At 36.0% G+C, this 26,618-nt stretch overlaps 1 protein-coding gene across 2 annotated transcripts in view; it reads right to left on the reverse strand.

Annotated features, from left to right (window-relative positions):
- fras1 (Fraser extracellular matrix complex subunit 1) overlaps positions 1-26,618 on the reverse strand; it is a 124,708-nt gene that overhangs the window by 44,425 nt on the left and 53,665 nt on the right. For both annotated transcript variants that reach the window (XM_079871597.1, XM_079871596.1), the window contains exons 13-28: positions 25,780-25,926; positions 25,104-25,238; positions 20,490-20,633; positions 19,492-19,632; positions 18,771-18,911; positions 17,338-17,505; positions 13,809-13,949; positions 13,545-13,688; positions 11,030-11,185; positions 9,294-9,440; positions 8,284-8,430; positions 4,603-4,743; positions 3,422-3,562; positions 3,114-3,254; positions 1,819-2,089; positions 633-717 (exon numbers count right to left, since the gene is read on the reverse strand). In XM_079871597.1, coding sequence (XP_079727723.1) covers positions 633-717; positions 1,819-2,089; positions 3,114-3,254; positions 3,422-3,562; positions 4,603-4,743; positions 8,284-8,430; positions 9,294-9,440; positions 11,030-11,185; positions 13,545-13,688; positions 13,809-13,949; positions 17,338-17,505; positions 18,771-18,911; positions 19,492-19,632; positions 20,490-20,633; positions 25,104-25,238; positions 25,780-25,926 — 2,390 coding nt within the window. The remainder of the gene's footprint in view (positions 1-632; positions 718-1,818; positions 2,090-3,113; positions 3,255-3,421; positions 3,563-4,602; positions 4,744-8,283; positions 8,431-9,293; positions 9,441-11,029; positions 11,186-13,544; positions 13,689-13,808; positions 13,950-17,337; positions 17,506-18,770; positions 18,912-19,491; positions 19,633-20,489; positions 20,634-25,103; positions 25,239-25,779; positions 25,927-26,618) is intronic.

A 26,618-nucleotide genomic window follows, 5' to 3' on the forward strand; every position in this document is an offset into this window, starting at 1 on the left:
AGCAAATAAGATGTACACAACGATTCTGAAATGCTGTGCTAAATGTAATAAAATAAAAATGAGTTATTTTACATAATAGTTGATAAAAACAAAAACCGAACTTATTCACTCCAGGGTTTTGTTAATCAGGGAAAATGCTAAATATCGGCAGATTAATAGGCCTGGCAGATAAGCTGTATATTGGCCATGCGCATGGGAAAAGGGGTGGACAAAATAAATAATTAAGCGATTCCTCACAGTGGGTCTAAGCGTGCATGCGCTCAAATTTGTGTGAAATCTGCATATGAACATTTTCTAAAACAAATCATGATCCACCAATAACTTCTGTACTAAAATATATTCTAAATTTAAGATTTTTTTTTGGAACAACTGAAACCACAGGTACGCAAACATCACATACTCTCTAAAGATGTGAGAATGCATCTTTAGAGAGTGTCATACATATGTGAGTGACGAGAATGATGAAAGGCTGTGAAGAAAAGGATGTGCAAAAAAGCCCTAATATGGAGACGGTTTGGGCATGTTTTATGCAAATAGATAACCTCAGGTACACGTTATTTCACTCAGAGAATTCTTCAAATTTATTGAGGTAAGAACAAGGTTCAGTTGTGTGTGTGTGTGTGTGTGTGTACCTGCTGGGACAGCGCCTGCACAGAAACAGTCTGAGGCTGAGAGAACAGCTGAGGATCTGCTGCCCTTAACACGAACTGCCCACTTCTGAAAAACAAGTCGACATTACACTGCTGTGAGCAGATTCAAGGATATAAATAATATGGGTGAGTCAGGGTTTTCTTACATTTTGCTAAAAACCTAAAATCATCTATATTGTAGGGACCAGCTAACAGTCCACACAAAGAAGGCTAAAGGCTTGGTAAACATATTAAATAATGTCATACTGTTGAAATAACCGTACTGTACCAAATAATGTCTTAATGAAAATTATTAGCTCATTATTGAGTCAATGGGATGTAATAGTTTCCATTTCACATTGTGACAGAAAAACAAAGGTGTGTTTGTGTATAAAGTGGACAAAAGCAACAGAAAATGACACAATGACTAAAAGACCCAGAGAAGCAAACGGCAGAGACGAAAATTAGAAAAAGACTGAGTAGCTTTTAAAGAGAAATGATAAAGACTGAAAAGGGGATACATTGTGAAAAGAGGGATGAGGAATAAAATAGGGGTGAAAGTGTGAGGGCACACAGATCACTTGTTAATTAAATCACAGAGCTGAAGGGAGTGAGATGAGCCATTAAATATATAAACTGTGAGAAAGTTGAGAGAAAATTGAAGGTCAGCAGTCAATCTGACTTCCACACGTGATCAACACAAATGCTGCGGCTTATGGTCACTGTGGGGTGTGTGTGTGTGTCCTGTCAAATGCCTCAGCAACTTCACCGAGGTAATTAAAGCTAATGACTGCGCACACTCAGACTTAGTCCATCACTCAAAACACACACACACTCGACACCCGCTTTTATACAACATTGTTTTACTCCTGTACAGCATCTCTCTGGATATTTTGGTGTATAAAGATCAACAAATATCTAAAATATGTCTATCTAAGCAGAAATGGGCCACATCCCGCAGGAATGAAGAACAGAATCGTCACCTAAAGTGATATTTCAGGAGATGAGAAATGTAATCTTTTACATGAACTATAAACAGTGAGTAAACTATGAAATGAATGATTTTAGACTTCCATATATCATCTAGTTGATAAATAAGAATTATATGTTTCTAATGACTTCTCAAACAAATATCCTGGGGAAATGACCCAGGATTAATTCTGCCACTCCATGTTACACACACACTCACTTGGTCTGCTCTTTATGATGAATGAAGCGCACAGCTCTATGTTTGAGCTGAGTAAAGGTGAAAATATCATCTCTGCCCAGTGCTCTGTCTCTGTCATTCTCCAGGACCACGAGGTGGCCGTTACTAGGCGGTTGAAGGAGCTGGAGCAGCATGCTCTCTGATTGGCTATCTGCATCCTTAATTGACAGGAGAGCTGGATCCAGAGGCTTAACTCCACCAATAGGAACCAGCAGAGAGCCATTGATATAAAGAGATGGAGCGCGGCTGTTTGCTGTAGAAACAAAAGTGGATGGGATGGTCAAATACTCTTACAGTCATAAAAGCATACAGAATTTCAATAACTCAATAAAAAACATAAAAACTAAATAGACAAATGTAAAATATAATATAAGGAAATATAATATTTACTCTTACTCTCAGAAAAAAGGTTCAATGGTGTTCTATATAGAATCCTAGGTCTCTTACATTGACATTAGGAATCCTTAATGTCAAAAAGGCGAAATGTCTTAAATGATTGCATAATACTTTCATGTTTAATGGGTTATTTTCATTTTTTCTAGTCATAAAGTATATTTACAAGCTGTTTACAAAAAAAAAGTAGGGAAGCACGATATATATCAGTAACCATATCGGTATCAGCCAATACATGTTCATTTTTAATGTTATCGTTATCGCTCCAATAAAAGCCGATAAATAATGGATTATTTCCTTCAGCTGACACACTTCAGATGCTCACTGCTCACTGTTCACCATGATGGTTTTGAAATGCTTGAAATATGACTGCATTCACTTTAAAAAAAGAAAATACAGTTAAGTATTTAACTGTATAAGCAAGAAAGCAAGTCTGTCATTATAATGAGAACTTCATTATAATTGTGTGCTTGGGACATGGATTTTAATGGTGAGACTTTAGTTTTTGTAATCAGGCTCTCAAAAATAATAAAAAAAACTCTTATTTAGATTTATTGGCCAATATATCGGTCATCGGCTTTTATATAAAGAATTATCGGTTATCGGTACTGGCCAAAAATGTCATATCGGTGCATCCCTAAGAAAAAGAAAAAGAAAAATAGTTAATTAAAACTAAATTCATAAAATGATCCTTTGATGGGTAACCTCTAAAGGTTCTATAGAACACTGTCAGAACACTTTAAGGCTCTCTATAGAACCTATTATTTTAAATGTGTACATACTAAAAGCACTGCACCAATTATGCTGGCCAAGTATAAAGATTTCTTTTGGTCTGTAGAAATCTTATTTTGTATCAGATATGTGAAGCAGAAATTCCAGGTTACCATGGCAGGCTCTTGTTTTTCGGTCAGCGTAGTATCCATGACCACAATCCGGGATGCATCGACCACCCTTCAGGAAGGAGCTCTCAGCACAGACGTGACACTCACCTCCACTCACACACTCCAAGCAACCAGCTGAGCATGCTGGGAAATAACAGTAAACAATCTGTCATTAGACTCAGGTAGGACACGAGAGGGAACTGCGTCACACTGTACTGAGCTTCTCTAAAATTAGCAGGTTGGTAAGCATGCCAAAATGAACAATGTAGGCAGTCACGATCACTCTCTCAGACCAGATTTACAGCACTCACCGGTGCACTGACGGGTCGAGTCGTCTAATAAGTAGCGCTTTCCGCATTCCAGTACACACTGTCCATTCAACACAGCATACGGCAGCTGGCACCGCTGGCATCGGCCATGGGTCTGGCAATGATCACAGTGCTCATCACAGCCTGTTCAGAGAGAGGAGGAAGAGAAAGACTGAAGACATGAAATTTGATTTATATTTCATATGAAATCCAAGTTATCTATAATTTGACATACTAAAATGATTTTACAAAATTCCTTTCAAAAGTTGGTAACATTTTTTAATGTTTTTTTATGTTTTATGCTCACCAAGGCTGCATTTTTAAAAAAATTGAAAACAGTACAAATAGTAATGTTGTGAAATAATACTACAATTTTAAAAATAACTTTTCAATTTCAATATATTTTAAAATGCAATTCATTGTGATGGCAAAGGTGAATACTCAGTGTCACATGATCCTTCAGAAATTATTCTAATATGATCATTTTGTGTTGATTCATTCTGTGTTCAAACATTTGATCAATGTTGATTCATATTTTTGTGTAAAGCGCATTCTTTGAAGACTAGAAAGTTCAACAGAACAGAACAGCATTTATTTGGGATATTTGTAACATTAATGTCTTTACTGCATTACTGTCACTGTTGATCAATTTAATATATCCTTGCTAAATGAAAGCATTAATTTCTTTAAAAAAAATATCTTACTGACCCCAAACTTTTAAATGGAAGTGTAAATTTATTATTAAAATATAATAACATTATAAAAATTATTAATTTATAATAAATTATAATAGATGTAAAATAAATTCCAGTTCCTCTGCTGAAATGTTTCAGTGTCAGTGAGTTAAATACTACGATAACTTGATAGTGCTGGATAATATCAATTTTTCAAAATCACAGAAGAAAGTAAATTTTAAGTAATTTGCTTCTTCAATCTGGTCTATACCCACAGCACCGCTGATAGACTTTCAGTCTAATTTGAAATCAATCCATTAAAGTGCCATTAAACCTTGGCTCTGGCACAGCGGCTAATGTTGGCACTATACAGCTGAAATTAGTGGCCCTCCCTCCCTCACTCCCCGACCGTGACAACTGACTGAGAGATTGAAATGTCAACGTTTATTGAGCTGGAAAATGTATTGGTTGGACTCATAATGAAGGTTGTTAGTTTTGTTGATGACTGACTCAGACATCTCTCAGCATCCTGGTAGAATCCTGGCGAGCAACCCGGCACACAAATGCCATCCTGCAGGACGTATCCCTCCATGCACTGCAGACAGTCACTACGCAGGGGTCCGCGGCACGCGTTACAGCTCCAGTCGCACTCTGAGAGAAACAGAGCGAAAGATAGAGTGAGTGGGAGGAATTTGAGAAGAAAAATGATTAATTGGAGTGTGATAGAAGAAAAGCAAATTGAAACTAGAAAGAAAAAGGCCAAGAGACAGTGATAAGAGAGAGCATGAAAGATTGGCATTAGATTTGCATTTATTGAAGGAAAAAACAGCGTATGATAAAGACCAATCACTTTTATTCACTATGCAAATTTTGACAACATTATTGCCTAAAGGAATGGATAACTTTCTAGAAATGTTAATTAATAAAGCAATATGCCAAGAGAGACTGTATGTTACAGTGGGGTGTTAAAACACCCCTTGAAGTTGTGATGTAGCAGAAACAGTGACAACTTTTCTTTCATTTATTCTGTACAATGAATAAACAATTTGCCCACCAAGTAATATAGTTCATTAGTTTATCTCTGTCGAGATAGCAACTTACATAGAAAGTGTAATCACAGCTGTGCATCAACTACCATTTAAAAACAGCTTTAACACAGCTCGTCCAATCAGAATGGACCATCTTTTTATAAGCATTTCATAAGGTAGGTTTTATTTAAATTTAAGGTTCAATCATCTGCAAAACCAAGCTTGAATAGTATCTGTACAAAAAAGAAATATGAAGGATTTCAAGACACCGCTTGACTTACAATGAGAAAGATAAGAGACAATATTTCAGTTCTCAAATCATCCATTAAAGAGAGCACTAGCCGACCATTTGATAACACACAACCAGACCTCCGCTCTCTAAATCAGCAAAGCTCATTAAAAAGCCCCATCACGCTCTTTCTGTCATCGCTCAATCTATATAATCTCATCATCTCTCCCCTCATTCAATGAAACCATCCTCCCAGCCAAACCATTTCAAACATTCATCTGAAAAGAACAGTGGCTAAATTCATTTAACACTACATCCAATTCAAATGTCAGTGATGTTCATATTTAACTTCAACTCAAAAGCAGCTCATTTGTCCATATGTCATTTAGACTGAGTTGTTCTTTCACATATCTATCCATAAAGACAAACAACAATGATGTCCAGCATTACTGATGTGCTCCCTCCAAATATTGTCAAGGTAACCTTCATTCACTGTACTGCAGGGTTAAACAGCAACACATCTCACACATTCGTACTCCCTCTGTTATTGTCCCTCTTTCTGATTCACTCTCCCTCATTCAAAAACACACATCTCAAGGGACAAAAAATAATCTGTCTCCTTTTGATCTTCTCTGTAAATCCCATCAAAACAAAATAAAGCTCTCACTGTGTGGGTATATGTTCCACACCCAAATCCCAAACCACATCGTATTAGGATTTGAACACACATTTTTTTTTTTCCTTTCTTCCTCCTTTCTATTCTTCTTTTTCCTCACCATTCCTTGGTCTCCTGTACCCCCCTCTACTCTCCAACCCTTTCTCCCTCCCTCCCCCCGACAAGGTCATGACCGACAGGACCACATGGCCAACGGGTCTATAGACCAAGATGGGACTGGATAATATATGATACCTGGCTAAAAGCACATACCTTACAACTAAAACTGAAAACGTTTTATATCCAAGCGCAGGCAGAGACATGACCAGGTCATGCGACAATGATCCAGAAGGTCCGGCCAATGTGTTTTGGTGGGCCCTTGCAAGACATCTTGGAGTGGAAGGTGCATGTCCACAATGTTCATAATACAGCAGGAAATCGATTAAACCAGGCAATAGCCATCTTAATTCCCCATCCCTCCCATTTTCATTTTCATTTCCATCTTTTCTTTTTTGCTTTTCTCCTCTATCTATCCCCTCCTATATCCCTTCTTCTCTGTATATGCCTCTTATTTTATATATATATATATATATATATATATATATATATATATATATATATATATATATATATATATATATATATATATTAGGGCTGTCAAACGATTAATCGTGATTAATCGCATCCAAAATAAACGTTTGTTTTTACATAATACATGTGTGTGTATGGAGTATAATTATTTTCTATATATAAATACACACACATGCATATATATATTTAAGAAAATGTGTTATTTATATATAAAATATTTATATATAATATAAATTATATATAATATAAATATATATACACAGTATATACATGCAAATATTTCTTAAATATATACATGCATGTGTGTGTATTTATATATAGAAGATAATTATACACCGTACACACACATGTATTATGTAAAAACAAACTTTTATTTTGGATGCGATTAATCGCGATTAATCGTTTGACAGCCCTAATATATATATATATATATTTTGAATTATTTATTTATTTATATTATTTTTGTATTATTATTTTTTATTATATATTATATATATATATATATATATATATTTTTTTTTTTTTTTTTTTTTTTTTTTTACAGTCAATAATAAATGATAGCAATAACATCGTACACTTGTTACTTTACAATACTACACATTCTGGATGGGGAGATATACAATGTGTCCGTATGTATGTGTAGAAATATACATGTTCATCCATATTGCTTTTTGTTTTATGTTGTTTATATGTTTGTTTATTTGTTTGCTCATTTGTCTCTTCTCGTATTATGCATTTTTTTTCTTGTTTGTCGTCAACAAGCTTATTTGTCTGATACTTGCTTTTTCAACATCTATATTTGTCTATATTTGTTTTTTTGCTGTTGTTTTCTTTATGTACTTATCTGTATTGTTTGCTTAAGAAAAAAAGAAGAAAAAAAAGATTTGAACACACTCACAAATATTAACAAATATCTTCTCTGAAATTAAATGAATTATTAATTTAATTAGACTAGTGTCTTCTTGAAATTTACTTGAACTTAATTATTAGATATTAAAATACATTCTCTTTAGCCCAACTGTTCTGTGCATTTTATTTTATGTTAGTTATAATAGACTGATAGAGTACTGTATGTAGGATGTTTCTTCAAGGCTGGAATACACTACACAAATTTCAACATCTGAACAGTTTTTAAAACAATGGGCATCGTACACTTTCCGATTTTGTACATGGTTACAGAAAGAAACTGGGCATCGTACACTAAATGACTGAGGATCACATAGTACTAGACTTTCATCTTGTTCCAAACACAACAAACTCACACAGAAACATGGTCCTTGTTGCTAGGAGACGCATGAAAAATTAAAACAATACGTGTTCTGAAATCTGCTCAAAATATCAAACATGTTTGATTTCCTCTAGCTGGATGGAATCATAGTCATGGCTAAGAAATCTCAAATCCAACTTTCTGAGAAAACATTGTGTAGTGTATTCCAGCCTTTATGAGATTAATGTTCAATGCCTACAAAAGAAGAAACAGGAACTTAACAGTTTTGGAGCAGCAAGGCAAAAATAACGGGCGATACAACAAACATACAAATCAGAGACTCAAATCAAAATACCTGTCTCATGGACAAGTAAAACTAATAGTTTAGTTTAGCACATTTTAAAATGGCTGAATATATCAGGATGTAAAAGTGTCTAGTCTAAATGAATATTTCTCTGAGATCATTTGATGTATGGCTCACCTCTGCATGTGCGTGTGGTGGTGTTCAGGTAGTACTGATGAGCACAGCTCTCATACTGACACTCCCCAAACAGAAGCACTTTAGCAGGATCTCTACACGATGTACACACACCCGCCATCTCACAGCTCAGACACTGAGTGTCACACACTGAAACACACACAATAATCATTTCATCAATACATAATCCTGTATCATATGTAATATGTCTCTAAAATATCAACATAATTAAAACTTTGCTGAAAAACCTCTTGTACACAATCTCCTACATACCTTCTGTCATATGATTGATAGTTTATACTGTTTTAGCATGTAAAAGGCTTTATAGATTTTTTTTTTTAAAAGTTCCTCTTACTGATACAGTTGCCTTTACTGAATTTTATACAATTAAATGCAAGAATAACTTTCATATTTTTCGCAATATTACTGGAAAAAAACAACTTGGGTTAACTTGATTGTCCATGCATAAATTTTTTTTTGGGTGAAAAATCATGTTAAAATGTATGTAAATACATTGTATGCAAATATGATACATCAGGCTTTTAAGGAATGTTTATTTGCACATTTCACGATCTTCGTTGTATTGCATTATATGTTTGGCCCCCACACCAAAAACTACAAAATCATTAAACTAAGCATTTATTTATTATCTTGCTAAGACAAAATATTGGGAGATATGGAGTGACAACTGTTATTTATTTGCATTTTATCTAAGCAGTCTGCTGTACGGTTATGAATTGATTTACATCACCAGCTATCAGAATTTCATCTTACTTTTTGGCCATATGAAATATCAGCAACTGCACCAAATTGCATATTTTTGCTCAGTTTGAGCCGTTGAATAAAATCAAGGGTTTTTTTCCTCCTCGAGTACGAGATTCAATCATACTTTATCATACTGAGCCATAAAGCCTGATGTATCAAATATGATTGTCAAACACATATGCCCACTTTTTTATTACGGATGGATGGATGGACGCACTATAAAAAACTATAAGTAAAGACGAACTTACTTTGGCACACCCTGTTTTCATCAGCGTAATATCCGGTCGGACAGCGAGGGCTGCAGAGACCCGATGGGGCCAAAACATCAGGCGCCAAACAGGAAGTACAGGTGAGAGGACCGTCCCCACTGCACTCCTCACAGGAAGAGTGACATTCTGGAGAACACAGGCACAGGACAATAACAACGATGACCAAACAATTAGGACAGTAAGTATGAAGATGAGATAATTATATATCAAATATCTTTTAGCTTTGGAAATAGAGAGGAATAGGATGAAAAAGGCTTTATTTACGCCTTCCATTGTGTAAATTAATTATTAATCAACTTACAGTTAATAACATGTAATACTATATATACATTTGTAAACTGCTGTCATGTAGATGCATACGAGTGATTGAGAAAAGACTCAGTTTTAGCAGATAATAATGGTCAAACTCTTAGAATCTTAGAAAAAAAGTGCAAAACTTGTATCAGATAATCTTGACATTTTAATGAGCGCTGTTGCCAAGGACATTCACATTCCACAACAGTATTATAAAAACAGTAGATATATAAAAGCAATACTGTTGACATCCAGCAGAAATATCCATTCAAATATGACATTCAGTCTGCTGTCAACTTGACATTTCACCTTCAAATTGCGCACAGACTTGCTAATGCTAAGTGCAAGCAATTCCATTAATGATCTATTGCCTTTAATGCACATAGAGCCAATTCAGACATACACACACACACACACACACACGTACTGTATAAACACACTTGTGCACATGCATGCTCCCTTTGCATCACGCAAAAGCAAGGCAATTAAAAAAGGTCATAATGGTTTATAGATCACATCAGCATCTTAAAAGATTTTGCATTAAAGCCGAGCACTACTTCGCACTCCCTAATAAAAACAAATGCACCGTCTCATCTACACTGTCAGCAGAGGAGCCACTTTCAAAGCATCACAGGTAATTGCATCAGGGTTATGAAAACAGAGGCTCTGGCTATATTACATTGAGAGATCACGCAGAATGACAAACCTGTGCATAAAGAGGATGCTGGCATTGAGATTAGACACTGCGTGACTAATGATGCTGATTCTACATCATGAAACTCATGCTGGAAATAAAGCAGCACATGGTTTTCTCAGAGGAAGACAGTTAGATGATTTTAAAAGATGTGATGAATTATCATTGCAGACGCAGATTAGGGTTCAACATAAGCATATTGTGACAATCTTATCACCATGGTTGCGATATTGCAATTATACAGTAGTTATAAAACAGGAAAAGATGTGCATAATCAGTTAATAAAAAAGGACAGTGAAGCTCCATTCTCCCTTTTATTTATTCATATAGATGTACTAGATATCAATTCACACAAGTCATTTGTTAATTGTAACTTACAAATAACTAGAAATGATTTGATACTGTACATTAATCTTAGGTTTTTGGCACCACATCTCACATATTTGCCATCACAAATTCATTGCAAATGACGTTTTCCCTATACATTATTAGTAGAATTGTATTCAAAAAGGTATAATTATATTATAATATGAATTTAATAGGAGACCTTACAATAAGTCTTACTAACAAAAATGATGCGTGTTGTTGCTCGATCTGATATTGTTTTGCATAAAAATGCAGTGAATTATGTGTAGCCTGATAAAAACTAGGGTAAAAAATAAATTCTGTCTGTACGCATCTGGTTCTAGGAATGTACATTATTTTTTGCTTTCTCATTTTAACTTACTTTTGCAGGCTCCGTGCCACCGGTAGTATTTGAGTGGGCACTGTGGTACACAGCGATCTCCCAGCAGCAGCATCCTGGGAACCTTACACCACAAACAAACAGAGCCAGAGCCTGACTGCAGGTCTGCCACACACCGCTGGCATCCCTCCTCACACTCTGACAGAGAAACAAAGAGACAGACAGCGTATATTATTATGATGCATATCCAGTAGAACATCCCGAACTGAGGAGAGGAAATGGAGGATGTGGGGGAGGAAATGGTTAAGATTGTATCTTAACAATGTTCTAAAGGTGTAAAAGTAAACACTCTTTTATCTGTATATCTTCTCTCACTCCTAATCAGCTGTGGGAGTTGACTGGCTTCATTGCCATGAGGGCACTGATAATAAAGAGATGCATATCAGCCAATGAAATCCTCTGTTGGCTTATTTCTCAGCCTGATTGATAATATCGGTACAAATTCTTTAAATTATACGCATAGAGTTCAGGCTTTACTGATTCATGTAGCAAGATCTAAACAGAGTTTGTGCAAAGTTTCTGAGGAAAAGCAATTACTCAATCATTAAAAGCACTGCTCTAACTTTATCCACATAAAAATATGAGGTATGACAAAATTAAATAAAAAAGCAGATAATAAAATAATACATAAAGGCCTGGTTTCACAGACAGGACTTAGATTAAGCCAGGATTAGGCCTTAGTTCAATAAGGACATTTAAGTATTTTTTATAAACATGCCTTAGAAAAAAAAAACAGTACTGGTGTGCATCTTGAGACAAAACAATGGCACTGACATATTTTAATATATTTTAGTGCAAGTTGCTTTCAGTTAAAACAGCTCAAACATGCATTTTAGTCTGGGACTAGGCTTAAGCCTGGTCTGTGAAAGCAGAGGAAAGAGGTTTTTTTTTAGAGGTGGGCATAGATTATTTTTTAAAATCTAGATTAATCTAGATTAATTTTGAAATTAATCTAGATTAATCTAGATTAAAATGGCTCATTTGAATTCTGCCGAAGGCATTCAGAATATGTGTGCTACCCAAATAATGACTATAAAAGTAAGTCTTTGAGAACGGGTTTCTCAAGCCAGGTGGCGCATTAGACCAGGGGCTCATCTCCTGTTTCCAAAATGCATCACAAACTGCTTGAGAAAGCTGTTCTACTCATAGACTGTAAAAGGTTACTACTGTACTGTTACCGTCCGTAGGCAACATAAGGTAGGCCTATGTTATTATCAACTAATATAGGCTATCAATTAGGGATGGGAGATATGGCCTAAAATCCATATTGTGATATACATTGCAGCCTCTTGCGATAACGATATATATTATAATAAAACCATTTCAGAACAGGTTACACAGACCCTGCTACACAACTGCTAAATGTATTTTTTAATTTTTTTTAAAGGGTGTATGTAGTTTTGAGAACATATATTGTACAAAACTGTAAGTATACAACATAATTTTGCAGATAAATAAAATTTAAGTACACTAGCTGCAGAGACTTACTGTAAGTAGGTCTAATGTTTATTATGGCTTGGAGCTTATGAAACCCCAATTTTAAAATTAGAATATTGTCTAACTGATGTCTTTTCAGTTAAAAAGAAACACAACAACGATTCTTAAAATCGGGCGCAGACAGAGATTATGTGCTACACCACTAAGATATATTGGGAATAATACGCGCGCGCTGGTATTCAGTGATATGTTTCGTTTTGAATTTGAGGTGGAACGGATTACCCCGCGGCCGTGGGTAGATTGCGTCATCATAGCTTGTGTAGTATAGAGCCAGCTCCCAACCCAACTTGGAGAATAGATTAACGGCGATATTTTTTTTATCGCGCGATAAGAGTCTCGCGTTAACGCAGCACGTTAACGCCGATAACGGCCCACCACTAGTTTTTTTACTGTCCACTGTGCTCTCTTGAGCTTGAGAGAATTGGGGAAAATATTTACTTCAAACTTTTTACTGTTTACTTTTTTTATGGCAGCAAAATCAGAGTAAGAAATGACTGCTCTCAGCTCTAAAGTCAAATGTAATCCAATTAAATAATTTCTAATTTATTGATAAATACTCTATATCAAAATCTGTTCTTTCTACAGTATTTTCCAACTGTGTTTGTGCCTATTTTGACTGAGAGACACATTTATCTTTTAGTGAAGAAGGACTTTCTAAAGCACTTTCACTGCTTACTGCTTTCTATTTGTTTTCTCATGTTTACTGCACAAAACACAGACTGGTACTTCAACCACATTTTATTAAATACCAAATAACAGGGTAACAGAATTGACTAGTTTCATGAATCAAACTGGCTCAAAGCACATTTGTCCATTTCCATGCTCTTGGCATTGACTTTACAACAAAACCTGACGTGCCCTTTGAACAACAAATCCTCCCTTGAAGGCAAAATGTGCTCACTTGACACCTTAAACCTGGGCAGGTGCAATGACTTGAGATCAAAGGTGTCACTTGGAAGCATGTTTTGGTGATGGTCTGGGAAGATTGATTTTCACTCACCAATGCAGTAGCCCACAACATTCGGGTATTGGCCCTCAGGGCAGCTGGTTCGGCAGTAGCCGTTATGGAGACTGGCGTGGGCTGGACAGGCAGAACAGTCAGCCTGAGACGGGCCCGTACACTCCTTACATGATGGATGACAGGCTGAAGGGAGAGAAAATAATGAGCACAACATTAGATTCATAAAAGAATCCATTGAACATATTAATCCACAGGGAAATGGGTTTCTTTTGTGTGAAGGAACAGAATAACACCCATAACTACCTTGGCAAGAACGGTCCTGAACATGGAAACCATGAGAACATTTATCGAGACACTGCTCCTGGTGAAGGATACTGGGTCGTACACAGGAAGTACAATTCTGGAAACTTCCACCAGTGCAGCCTGAACATGAGGTGTGACATTCTGAAAGAGAAAAGGAGGGAGAAAGTGATTGTTTTACGTGAAATATTGGTGTTATAAACTCATGAACACACTGAAACTACGGATCGGAAACCACAAAGACTTGCTTCACTAAGTAGTCAAATAATAATAATAATAATAAATAATATTGGGCCATCGTCCGTGAGGGGCTGTCGCTTTACTCTCGTCTTTTTATTTGTTTATTTTGTGTGTTTTCTTTAAGTTGAAGGTTTGCCGGTTCCCGCCTCCTTCTTCCCTGAACTACAAACTGTAATGGTCATCAGCTGGAGTGCCCTTGAGAGCCACTTGAGGGCACTCCACATCAGACTATCATTATTCACTCACAACTACATTTCCCATAATTCACAGCCCGGACTCATCATCCCTGATTATCACATTCACCTGTGTCTCATTATATTGTTTAGTTCACTCCATATAAGCCTGGTTAACCTCATCATTCCCTGCGAAGTCTTGTACGTTATTTCAATGCATTTCTGAGCGTTTCCTTTGTTGTCATTGTTCCTGGTTCTTGATCTCTGCCCGTGTCCTGGTTTTCCCGTTCCTGCCTCACCCTCTGGATTTGTCTGTTTGTTTGGATTGCCTGCCTGTGTATGACCTTTGCCTGGATTCTGATTACGATTTTGATTTACTTTAATAAACTGCATTTGGATCCTCAACCTTCGTGTCTCGGAGCAGTTCGTAACACAAACATTGTTCAAATCAGCTGTGCCATCAGAGGAATAATTAACATTTTAAAATGTATTAAAAGAGAAATAGCTATTTTACATTGTAATAATACTTCATAATATTGTTTTGAATTAAAAACAAAATTATGTACATGTAAAATATTGACAAAAATAAAACTTTTACACGTGTGCATTCCCATTTCCCACATCTAATTATTAACTTAAGTTATCAGTAAGTTAGTGAGCCAACTTCATCACAGGGCTTATAGGACTGCTGTTTTGTAGACACAATGCTCAATCTGCCTTTAAGCTACATATGTAGAGAAAAGGCATTTCCTCTAAAAAGGCTGTCAGTCAGAGAGCTGAGCCATGTGCACACGGCTGAATGAAAGCAGTGGGCTCTAAAAAGAAAGCCTGTCTGGACTCGTCTCCACTACACACATGCAGACAACACACACCCGAACATAAATAATAACTGAAAAATACAAAGGCCCATGACAATCTTCTTGATTTGGAGTAAAGCCCTTAGGACACATGTGTCAACAGCCATGCTCCAATGTGACCAAAGTTGTCTGCTTGTCTTTAAATTATTTGTCTGTTCAGCCAGGTTTCATTGTCAATCAGAACAAAGGGTTTTATCTACCCTCATAATTCAGTACATTCCCCAAAGAAGAATAGTAGGTGTGCTAAATACTAACCCAGGTCATTTGTATTCTATTGAGTGAATTGGAGACAGGGCTAAGCTTTCTGTTAATGCAATTCAGACACACAATAAACATGCCTAAAGGCCTCACATATTGATCATTTTTTCTTTTAAATCACATTTCAGCCCATGGGGTGTGTTCTGAAATGAAGCCAGAAAGATGGGAATGGTGCATCCGTTTTGGAGGTTAGTTTTCACATGGTCTGAATTCTTTAATGCACGCTTAATCGATTTTTAAACGCACACCATATTTTAAAAGTCTGAGACAGGATACTGTTTAATGTGTGCTTGAATGCTGACCTTTACTTACACTTGCATACAATTGCATGAACTATTTCTACTTTCATTAACGTGACATAAACAAACTACTGTATGAATAAACAGTGGCAACAACAAATTAAATTCATATTATATGACAGCAATGTCCATTGATTTTACTTATAATTAAAATACTTGTTGGATATTTTGGAATAGTGCGTCTGTATTTCTTATTTAATAAATGCAACTTGATTTTATATTTTAATGCAAAAACATTGACACATTTTTGCAGTGTATGAAAATGTCTGAATCAACATTTCATGATATTACTAATTATTTCAATGCATGGATCTGTAAAACACCAATGAGTGCTATTAATATAGGGTATAATGGTTGCCCACACTAAATTGAATTTAAGATCTCATCACTCATCTCAACATATTGAGTCAGACTCACACACTCACACACACACATAGAAGGTCTGCAGAGAGACTGACTTTAAAGGGATTTACAGATTGGAATTTCCTCTGCATGATATCTGATCCCATCAGCACATCCACACACACACACACACACACACACACACACACTCACACACATATTCACACACACTCTAGACAAGTAGCCCTGAGGAAGCTCAACATTTGTCTGAGCATGCTGGCTCAACACAAAGGTCTTCATTGAAGAAAGAGGCACTTGTCATTATTATAGTATTGAGCTTCATGACAGTGGACCCATTGAAAGAATACCCCGCTGGCCACTCTCTCACTACCTTCAGTAACGTGCTTTAAAGCCAACTAAAAAATAACAAATTTTATTCAATTAGTAAGCTTTTTTTTTTTTTTTTTACTTTTACAGCATTTATTAATCTTGGTTAATGTTAATTTCTACATATTAATACAGTATATTGCTAACATTTCAAGTTGTACAAATATTAAAATATTATGAACAAAAATGGATTAGGAATGAATAACAGTATATTTATAAAGTAACATTAAACTAGATTAATAAATGCTTAAATGATATGCTTCATGATACCAAATTCATTAAACAATTGAACCTCATAGTAAAGTGTTTCCAATTAATTTAATTTAATATTTCATTATAAGCAATTTCATTCAGATACAATTGCAAAAGTTATTTGATCATATTCAGACAAATAAAAACTGCAGAACATTTCAGTTATGCACCGTGTTTGACACATACTGGAGCCAAAACTTTCCTGTGAAGCTCTCAGTATGTGGGAACATCATAAACACAGAAATGATTCACTGTGCAAAATTCAGACACCATTCAACATGACTGTAAAGGCAACTGTAAATGTTATTCAGTGCTATGGAAGTGAGGTATTGGTGGTACTAAGCCTGCAGTTATTGATGAACGTACAAAAAAAACATTCTGTTTAAGTGTACATTTTTGTGTTCCTGTATGACGGCTCAACAACAGAATGTCATTCTTAATCCTTTTTGGCAGGATTCGGTCAGGATTTGAATTTTTAATGAAAATCGTTTTCCAGAGGGTGTTTAACATCCTGTACAGCAGCCCTGGTGCAGATCTTCAGTCATCAAGGATAAAGACATTGGGAATAGCTAGTGCAAACAACCTGCAGTGTGTGTCACTCAACACAACAGCGTTTATCTTGCCATCAATTCATAATCAGTGAGCTACTGAGAATCAAATATCATGGCGTATGTGTCTTCATGTTTAGAGAAAAATATAAGGATATGTCTTCTTTTTTACTCACCTCTGCAAGTCTGATCTGTGTCAAGGTAATGCTGTGGCCTGCAGGTAGACGTACAGGACCCGTGAGAGACATGTCCATTCTGAGGCTGCAGAACCTCTTCCTGTTTGACACACTGCAAGCAGTCTGAGGAGTCCGGACCCACACAGACCCTACAGGATACATGACACTCTGCATAGAGAAGGAAATGAGTTGAAAATAAAGTTCATATACACATGTGACACTCTCTCGGACTTTGACTGACCTTAATTTATGCTAATTATATTAACTTTAGACAACCTAAACAGCCATTTCATGTTATACCTCATAAATATAATTAGACAATTTACACTTAATAGTTGCTTTTTCGAGGGGATCATGAGGTACACCCACTCAATTTATGATTTCATACATGCATCCACATACATTTGTTTTTCTACCATGGTGGGGACTTTGTGCATTGACTTCTATTGTTTTTATACTGAGCTAATGATATTATCTATTTATCAGTTTTCATTAAGGCATTTTTAGTACACTACCATTCAAAAGTTTGGGATCAGTAGTAACAACAACAACAACAACAACAACAACAAAAAACTCAGTAAAACAATAATAATACAAAACAGTAAATTTGTGAAATATTATAATTCAAAATGACTTATATAATGTTTTCTATTTTTTATTTTTATTTTTTTTACTGTGATAACAAAGCTGAATATTTAGCAGTCAGTGTCACATGATCCTTCAGAAATCATTTTAATATGCTGATTTGCTGCCCAAGGAACATTTTTAATCATTATCACAGTTGAAAAACGTTATGGAATCCATGATACAGTGGGGTTTTTCCAGACTCTTTGTTAAACAAAGTTTAAAGAACAGCCTTTTGAAATAGAAATCTTTTGTAACTATAAATTACTTACAATTTTTATCAATTTAATGCATATTTGCAGAATACAAATGTCAATTTCTTTTGAAAAATCTTACTAACCCCAAACTTTTGAAAAGTAGTGTATATTTTTTATACTCTCTACAGCCTTATCAGCCTAAATATATATGCACATATATCCAGTCTACAACAAATACACTTCTATGAACAAGCAGTTTGAATCTCCACACAGAGCCAGAGTAGGTTATCTGTATTCAGGACACACACACACACACACACACACTCTCACCCGCAATGCAGTACTGATTGACACACCAGGGCAGGGGACAACTACACCTAAATGGCTACAAGTAACAGATAACCCCTACAGAACTATCTATCTATCTATCTATCTATCTATCTATCTATCTATCTATCTATCTATCGAATCAAATCGTTGTTTAGTAATAACCTCAAACTCTTTAGGACAGCGCATCTATGATCTATCCTGTTTTATCATGACCCAGTTTCCACAACATCATGATGTTACAGTGGGAGTGGGAATATCAGAGTTGTATAAATGCAGTCGTACTGTGGCAGTGTCCCTCTCTGGAGAACAGACCCTCTCCACAGGACTCCACACACTGGCCTTGGTTCAGGATGAGAGACTTTGAGCAGGAGGTGCAGTGAGACACAGCCGGCCCTGAACAGGACGCACACGAGCTGTGGCAGGCTGGAAGAACAATAGAGGCATAGTTCAGGACGGGGGATTTAGTAGACATCTCATGAGATGAGAGCAAAAATAACCAACCTGGACATTGTAACCTATTACCTTTCAGGAGCAATTTTATCAAGTCGGTTAATAAAAATGTAGCTTTAAATACTTTAAATTGCATATCTGTGGTTGTTTTGCTACTTCAGAATGTCTTTTCAGCACTCAACTGCAATCATTAGCAACCACAATCTATGCACTTTCATATGAGCTGGTTAAGTAGAAAAGCCTGCCAAAAAAGATACATGCAAATGGATTGTACACCACAGGATCATGATTGACAGGTTATTAATATATCATTTTAAAACTCATCATGCATAAAACTAACATGAAGACATGACAATTTTCTAACCCATGTGGTTTAGCTGAGAAAACCTAGGGAATACATTTCACAGGATTGACTCTAAATGAGAGGGAAACTTTCCAAAGAAGAAAATGGGTTTCAGAATGAATGTTTTTTTCAATTCGCTAGAAACAAGATTCATGCGTTTTTGGTTACGTGGAGGTGTTGAACAAAATATAAAAACAGATAAATGTTCACCTTGGCAACTGCCATGGTCATCCTTGTAATACTGTGGTGGACATTGTGGTACACATTTCCCACGATGCAGTGCATGTTCAGGCGGGCAGCTCATGCAGCTGGGGTTGTCAGGTTGACAGGTTGCACAGGAGGGGTCACAAGCTACAACAGGAGAAAAATATATTTAAAATATCAGATATATCGATATGAAACGAAGACAGCTGCACTGTTAAAATGATTTCAATAAAACAGAGATTATGAAGTATTTTTTGCAAGAAATGTCATGTTTAATGTGTTACTTGCTGTGTTTTTGTAAGTATTTCTGAGAGAATATGATTTGAAAAGACATCTTACACCAAATATTTTTCAGTGTACACCCCCATATGACTAAAATATCCCAATCAAAATGAGAAACAACATTCATAATAGAACAAATTAATGCAGAAAAGCCTTACAAGATATAAAGTGCTCAAACCACAAGCTATTTTTACCCATAGTCAGAACCCAAAAAAACTCACATCAACACAATTCTTTCTTATAATAAAACAGACAAGCTGAATATGTGGCAGCTTAAGTTCGCCCACCGCAAAACAGAAATTTAGAGTGTCATTCTGCATTTGCTGTAGTGTTGTCAGGGTGAGGCTGGAATGTATTTGAGGTGACATTTGTGAAGCAGGCTTTTGTCTCTATGTAGCAGGATATTATCATCAGCAGTGATAAGACAACGAATAAGGCCATTAAAGTCACAACAATATGACTAGTAAATGCTACATTAAACGAACACAAAATCAAAATACTTCATTTTTATAATTAAATTCAAATGAAATTCAAATAAAAATGACAGTGCACTGTAAGGCTGGAATACATTACACAATAAAAAAAAACAAAAAAAACACTAGGCATCAAACTTTACTCAATCGTTTAATTGAAACATATATTCAAATGTTTCATTCCATTACTGAGCAACACACAAACAAACCCACATAGAGTAACTAAGATATGAATTCTGCCCATCATACCATAACAGTTGCCTTGACTAGCGTAAAAGCCTGTTTCACAGTCTGAAACACAGAATCCATCCTTCAGTAAGTGGGAGGAGTCTGAGCAGGTCAAACAATCCTGAGGCCCCGCCCCCTGGCATGATGAACAGGAGTCATGGCAACCTAAAGGAGAAAAAGTCAATAACGTGTTCAAATCAAAGTGAGTGAAGAAAACTAAACAAGACACGCACACAAAAACAAACAGCATAAGCTGGATTTACAAGGTCACTTTATGTTCGGGTCTTGTGTTGGCTTTTCTGTGAGGAATAAAAGTGACTTTACTTAAGTGTGAGACAAAACACGTCAGTCAGACAAGAACAAAAGATGACCTTTCTGAGGGATCTTGTAAAGGGTACACAAAAGACAAGAACACATTTGCATAATATAAACAAAGTCTCACGATTTGAAGGACAAACAGAAGCATACAGAAGTTTTTTCGGCAATGTATAAGACAAAGATATTTGCTTGGTAGAATACGTAACCTGAATATGAATAGTTAGGACACTAACTCAATCTGTCTAGCAAATTTACTGAACTGCTCCACATAAATATATCACACAAGTCTTGAAATCTCATCAATCTCCCCTTCAGACAGAGAGAGGGAGAGATGTGGGACAAAGCATCCAACTTGCAAAACGTCCTTCTATGTAAAAAAGTAGCTTGAACAAAGATTATTTAGTAGGATGTTACCATTTATTATCTTGAATGAACTTAACAAGAATAATATAAACATGTTGTTAACAAAAGCTGGGTCACACGTTAGATTAGAGTTCAATTCTCACTATTAACTAACTATTAACTACAACTTTTGATTCGATAAACTCCTATTACTGCTTATTAATTAGTAAGGTAGTTGTTAAGTTTAGGTATTGGATAGGATTAAGAATGTAGAATAAGGTCATGCAGAATAAGGCATTCATATAGACTATATAATACTCATTAGATGAACAAAAGTAATTAAGTTGACTTTAATTGGAGTGAATTAGTTGAGTTAACTTGTAATAGGTTGCCTTATTTTTTCAAACTAGTCAACTTTTTTTTTTTACAGTGCAGCCGAGCACCCCTTCTAAATCACCTAATTATGAATTATTAGAAATTGTTATGAACACCACATAATCTGTTAAAACAGTCTCTAATTATGTTGTGCAGCAATAAGGTCACAAGACACCTTATCTGATTCTTTGTGCGAGTCTGGTGATCAGGATTAAACTACGGGTCTGGGCACGGCGCCCAGTGTGAAACATTCATGGTTCTACATGGCACCTCTCCACAGGCTCACACACTGGCACCAAGCTGGCCCAGAACCCTGAGAAGCTGGAATGGGACCAAAATATTTTGACAGCCAACAACAGAGTGTGAACAAGAGATGTAGCTAACCAATAGGTTTGGGAAAAGCTTGGCATGCTAGAAAAATTTGTGACAGCACACTTGGGCATGTCTGTCAGCACAACTCTTTAAGGTTTTACATGAATCCTTGAAACGCTGCAGATGCGAAAGGATCAATTTGATAGGTATATCTCAAGATATCCAAGTGGTGTCATCATGTGAAACATGTTTGGTAATGTCTGTTTGTGGTTTCATAATAACAATGTGTTACTTGAGATATAATTACAAAATTTAACTACATAACATCATTTAAAACAAGAAAGAGAAAGTGAGAAAGGCACATACAGAGAGAGAGAGAGAGAGAGAGAGAGACAGAGAGAAGGGAAATGAAGATGAAGGAACATCTGAGGGCTTCCTTGAGATACCCTCTTTTTTTTTTTTTTTGGCATAACTAATTAACTTCTTACCCATTGCGTTTGCACTCAGTCAGAGAGTAAAACAAGAAAATGAATCCTTATCACTTGACCAAAATGAATCAATCCCTCAGTAAGATTAATTCTCGCTAAATCCACCATAATAGGCTCAACCAAAGCTGGATATTTCTTCTCCATCTTGTCCCTTGTAGAACAATACGGTCCAATCTTAAGGAGAGACTTATTAAAGTGTGAAATTGAAAGAGAGTGGGGACTGGGGTAATTGCTGTACAGTCTAGTGCTCCCAGTCACAGACCAGTTAGCAGGTCACTAATGCACGATTCCCTCCAGATTGGATTGCTATAGACAGATCTCTTGACAAGACCAGGTACCTACGTCTTGAGGTTGATTTTTATGCAAGGAGTGAATGCACTGCAGGTGCAGTAATGCTCCATCTGGCTTTAATAGCAAAGAAGAAATTGACATTTTAGAGCTAACATGATGCAAAATGTTGTTCAATAAGAATTTCAAATGTAAATATAATTTGGGGGCACTTTTGATGATCGCAATGAAGTAAATGCAAATTCATTCCACAATTATTATCATTTAGCAATGAAAAAAATAATTTCGATTTAATAATGACATTCTGTAAGAATCAGAAGAAAATGTTCTAGAGCCAAATAATTTGAGATAAATAAATGGCAGATGATATTTGCACCCCAACTGTAATACAATAAAGAAAATCTCGTTTCTATTTTAACATTTAAAATGTAATTTATACCTGTGATGGCAAAGCTGAATTTTCAGCAGTCACTACCCCAGTTTTCAGTGTTACACGATCCTTTAGAAATCATTCTGTTGTGCTGATTTATTTAACATTATAATGTCTTGCAGAGATTAGTTGAGTCTTGGGGTCAGAAAGTCTAAAAAAACAAGTACCTCACAACATGTTGTTTGGAGGGTTTCAAGAAAAATCCTCCACGCTCATCCAAAAACTAACTCCAGCACAACTTCTCGTCCAGGCCCTGGTCATTTCTAGGCTTGACTACTGCAATGATCTTCTGGCCGGACTTCCATCATGTGCAACTAAACCTCTACAAATGATTCAGAATGCTTCAGCTCGTCTTGTCTTCAACGAGCCCAAGAGGGCCCACGTCACTCCTCTGTTCATCTCTCTGCACTGGCTACCTCTCGCTGCTCGTATCAAGTTCAAGGCATTGACGCTTGCTTACAGATCTATCACAGGCTCAGCTCCCTCCTACTTTCACTCACTCCTACGAGTCTACATCCCTACCAGAAGCCTACGATCGGTCAAAGAGCGACGTCTTGTGGTTCCATCACAGAAAGCCACAAAATCACTTTCCAGAACATTCTCATTCATAGTTCCATGCTGGTGGAACGCTCTCCCCACCCTCATCCGGAATGCAGAATCCCTGACAACATTCAAAAGACAGCTGAAAACCCATCTCTTCCGTGAGCACTTAACCTCATAAAAAAAATTAAACAAAAACCTTCCCTTTCCCTTTAAAACCTCACTTATCGAGCTTATGCTACTCTGAATAATGCCTGAACTTCGTATTTTGAGCACTTCTTGCATTGTTTTTGCCTCTTCATGATGACTCGCTTAATTTAGTCCTAATTTGTAAGTCGCTTTGGATAAAAGTGTCTGCTAAATGACTAAATGTAAATGTAAATATTCAGTAGAATCGACTGGAACTTCAAAAGGGACCTGGTTCTATGGTCAGATGAAGCAAAAAATAGCTTTTTGGCAGCAAACAGGGATAAAAAGTACCCCATGCCCTGCTGGATCTTTAATGTTGTGGGCCTATTTTTATGCTGGAGGTCCTGAATATCTTGTTCAGATACATGGTATCATGGTAGCAAATGCCAACAGATAAAAAAAATCTAAACCTGACGGCTTCATCTAGAAATCTTATAATGGGCCGTGGGTGGATCTTCCATCAGGACAACCATCCGAAACAAACATCAAAATCAACACAAAATTGTGTCAATGAGCACAAAATGAAGCTTCTGCCATGGCCGTCCCAGTTCCCTGACCTGAACCCTATAGAAAATGAGATGAACTGAAGAGGAGAAGCGCCAACATGGATCTGGGAATCTGAAGGATCTGGAGAGATTCTGTATGGAGGAATGGAGATCTCTGATGGAGATCTCTGTATGGAGATCTCTGATCTCTTGTCAGGTGTTCTCCAAACTCATCAGGCATTATAGGAGAAAACTCAGAGCTGTTATCTTGGCAAAAGGAGGTTGTAAAAAGTATTTAATAAAAGGGTGCCAATAGTTATGGCAAATGTGTTTTGAAATTTTTATTTATTATTATTTTTTTTTTTCATAATGTGATTTACCCCCCACTTTCAATTATTTTACTTCAATAAAAGCTTAGATTTTTATGATTTTTTTTTTTTTTTTAATGAAAGACCAAAAGGATAAACAATGCAGATTTATTTTTACAGCCATCTTTGATCATATTTACCAGAGGTGGCAATAATTCTGACCACAACTGTAATTTATTAAATATATATTATATAAATTTAAAATACATACATTAATAAATTTAATATTTATATAAATATAAAAAAAAAAGTATATGAATATTTTATATTTATATAAATATGTTTAAATATAAATGTAACATTTTAAATGCATGACATGATTTTGGACAACATTTCTATGATAGCTCCATAAATGAAACAATACTGTATTGTTTATACTGCAATCTTTCCTTTTCAGCAACCTGCTGAGGTTTGCACGTTACAATATTAAAAGTAGTAAACAGCGTCACAGAAAGTCAAGACAATAAAAGTGAATGAAATGTAAACTGCAGTTGACTTACTGAGACAGCGTGTGTGGTCCTGGAACAGACCTCTTTCACAGGTGGTCACACATTGCCTGCCACTGAGGAGAAAGGACCCACCACATGCTGTGCATTCAAAGTCATTCTCACAGGTGGCACATGACGGCTGGCAGGCTGGCAGAAAGAGAATAAGTGATAGGGGTTGGGGTATTCAGTTTGTGGCTGCAATAGTAAAACACTATGCTATATACTATAAAAAAGATTGTTATTGAAATTGTGCGTGTGAGAGTTTGTACATCAGACTTTAAAGTGTGACAGCAGGAAATTTGTCAAATGATGCTATATAGCCCTCCAAAGTGAGGGGAAATTCCAGTGTTGGATCCGGTCTGTGTTTTGACTTGTCGAAATGACTGTAACAAACATCTCATGTGCATGTACATTCACATCCACACACAGTACACACACACCAACAAAGCTATAGGATTAGCTATTAATGAAAGTCACCCAAAGCACAGGGCATTTTGAGGATTTAAAATAACACTGTGTCAAAAATATGTTAAGGCCAGAAGTGTGTGAATGTTGGTGGTAAAATAGGAGGAGGAGGAGGATAAAGTGAGAAAGGATGTGAGATGAAGAACAGCAATTCATGCAACAAAACAAACATAGGCTGCAGAAGTACAATGGTAAAACACAATAAAAAAAAAATTGTTTATACCTGCACAAAATTTGCCCTGAGCGAAAAAGCCTTCAGGACATGACTGCAGACAGCGTCCATTCATTAACAGGGAGGAAGGATCCCGACAGCTGCTACAGTGATCTGGTGTGCCAGAGCATGTCAAACAGTCCTCGTGACACTGCACTTCTGCAGGCACACACAAAAAACACAGTCAAACCCCTCAGAGGACAGATGAAGTTACTGTTTACAAACACTCATTTCAACAAATTACGATCATTCACAGACTTCGGTCATCATTATCATCACCTCTGCTCTAATAAGAAAGACCCGATTGATCTGCAGCTATGACAATAAATGTGTGTTCACTAAGAAATCACACAAACAAAAACGTCATGAATGGTTATATTTATTGTGAATGCTTTCAATTAAGAAAAGTATTTAAATATATATATATATATATATATATATATAAATAATGGTGGTAAAAATGGTATTTAAGCAAGTTAAAACTAGTTTTGTGGATTGTGCGGAAATGAATCTACATATTTTTCTTTACTATAAACCATATACACTACCATTCAAAAGTTTGGGGTAGGTAAGATATTTTATACGTTTTTGAAAGAAGTCTCTTATGCTCACCAAGGCTACATTTATTTGAGCAAAAATACAGTAAAAACACTAATATTGAGAGATATTATAAAAGATTTAAATAACAGTATTGTATTTAAATATATTTAACATTCCTGTGATGACAGCTGTATTTTCAGCATCATGTGTCTCATGATCCTTCAGAAATCATTCAATATGCTGATTTGCTGCTCAAGAAACATTTCTTACTTTTATTAATGTTTTGATTAATAGAAAGCTCAAACGAACGT

The sequence above is a fragment of the Squalius cephalus genome, assembly GCF_949319135.1.
Source record: "Squalius cephalus genome assembly, chromosome: 5".
NCBI classification, from domain to species: Eukaryota; Metazoa; Chordata; class Actinopteri; order Cypriniformes; family Leuciscidae; genus Squalius; species Squalius cephalus.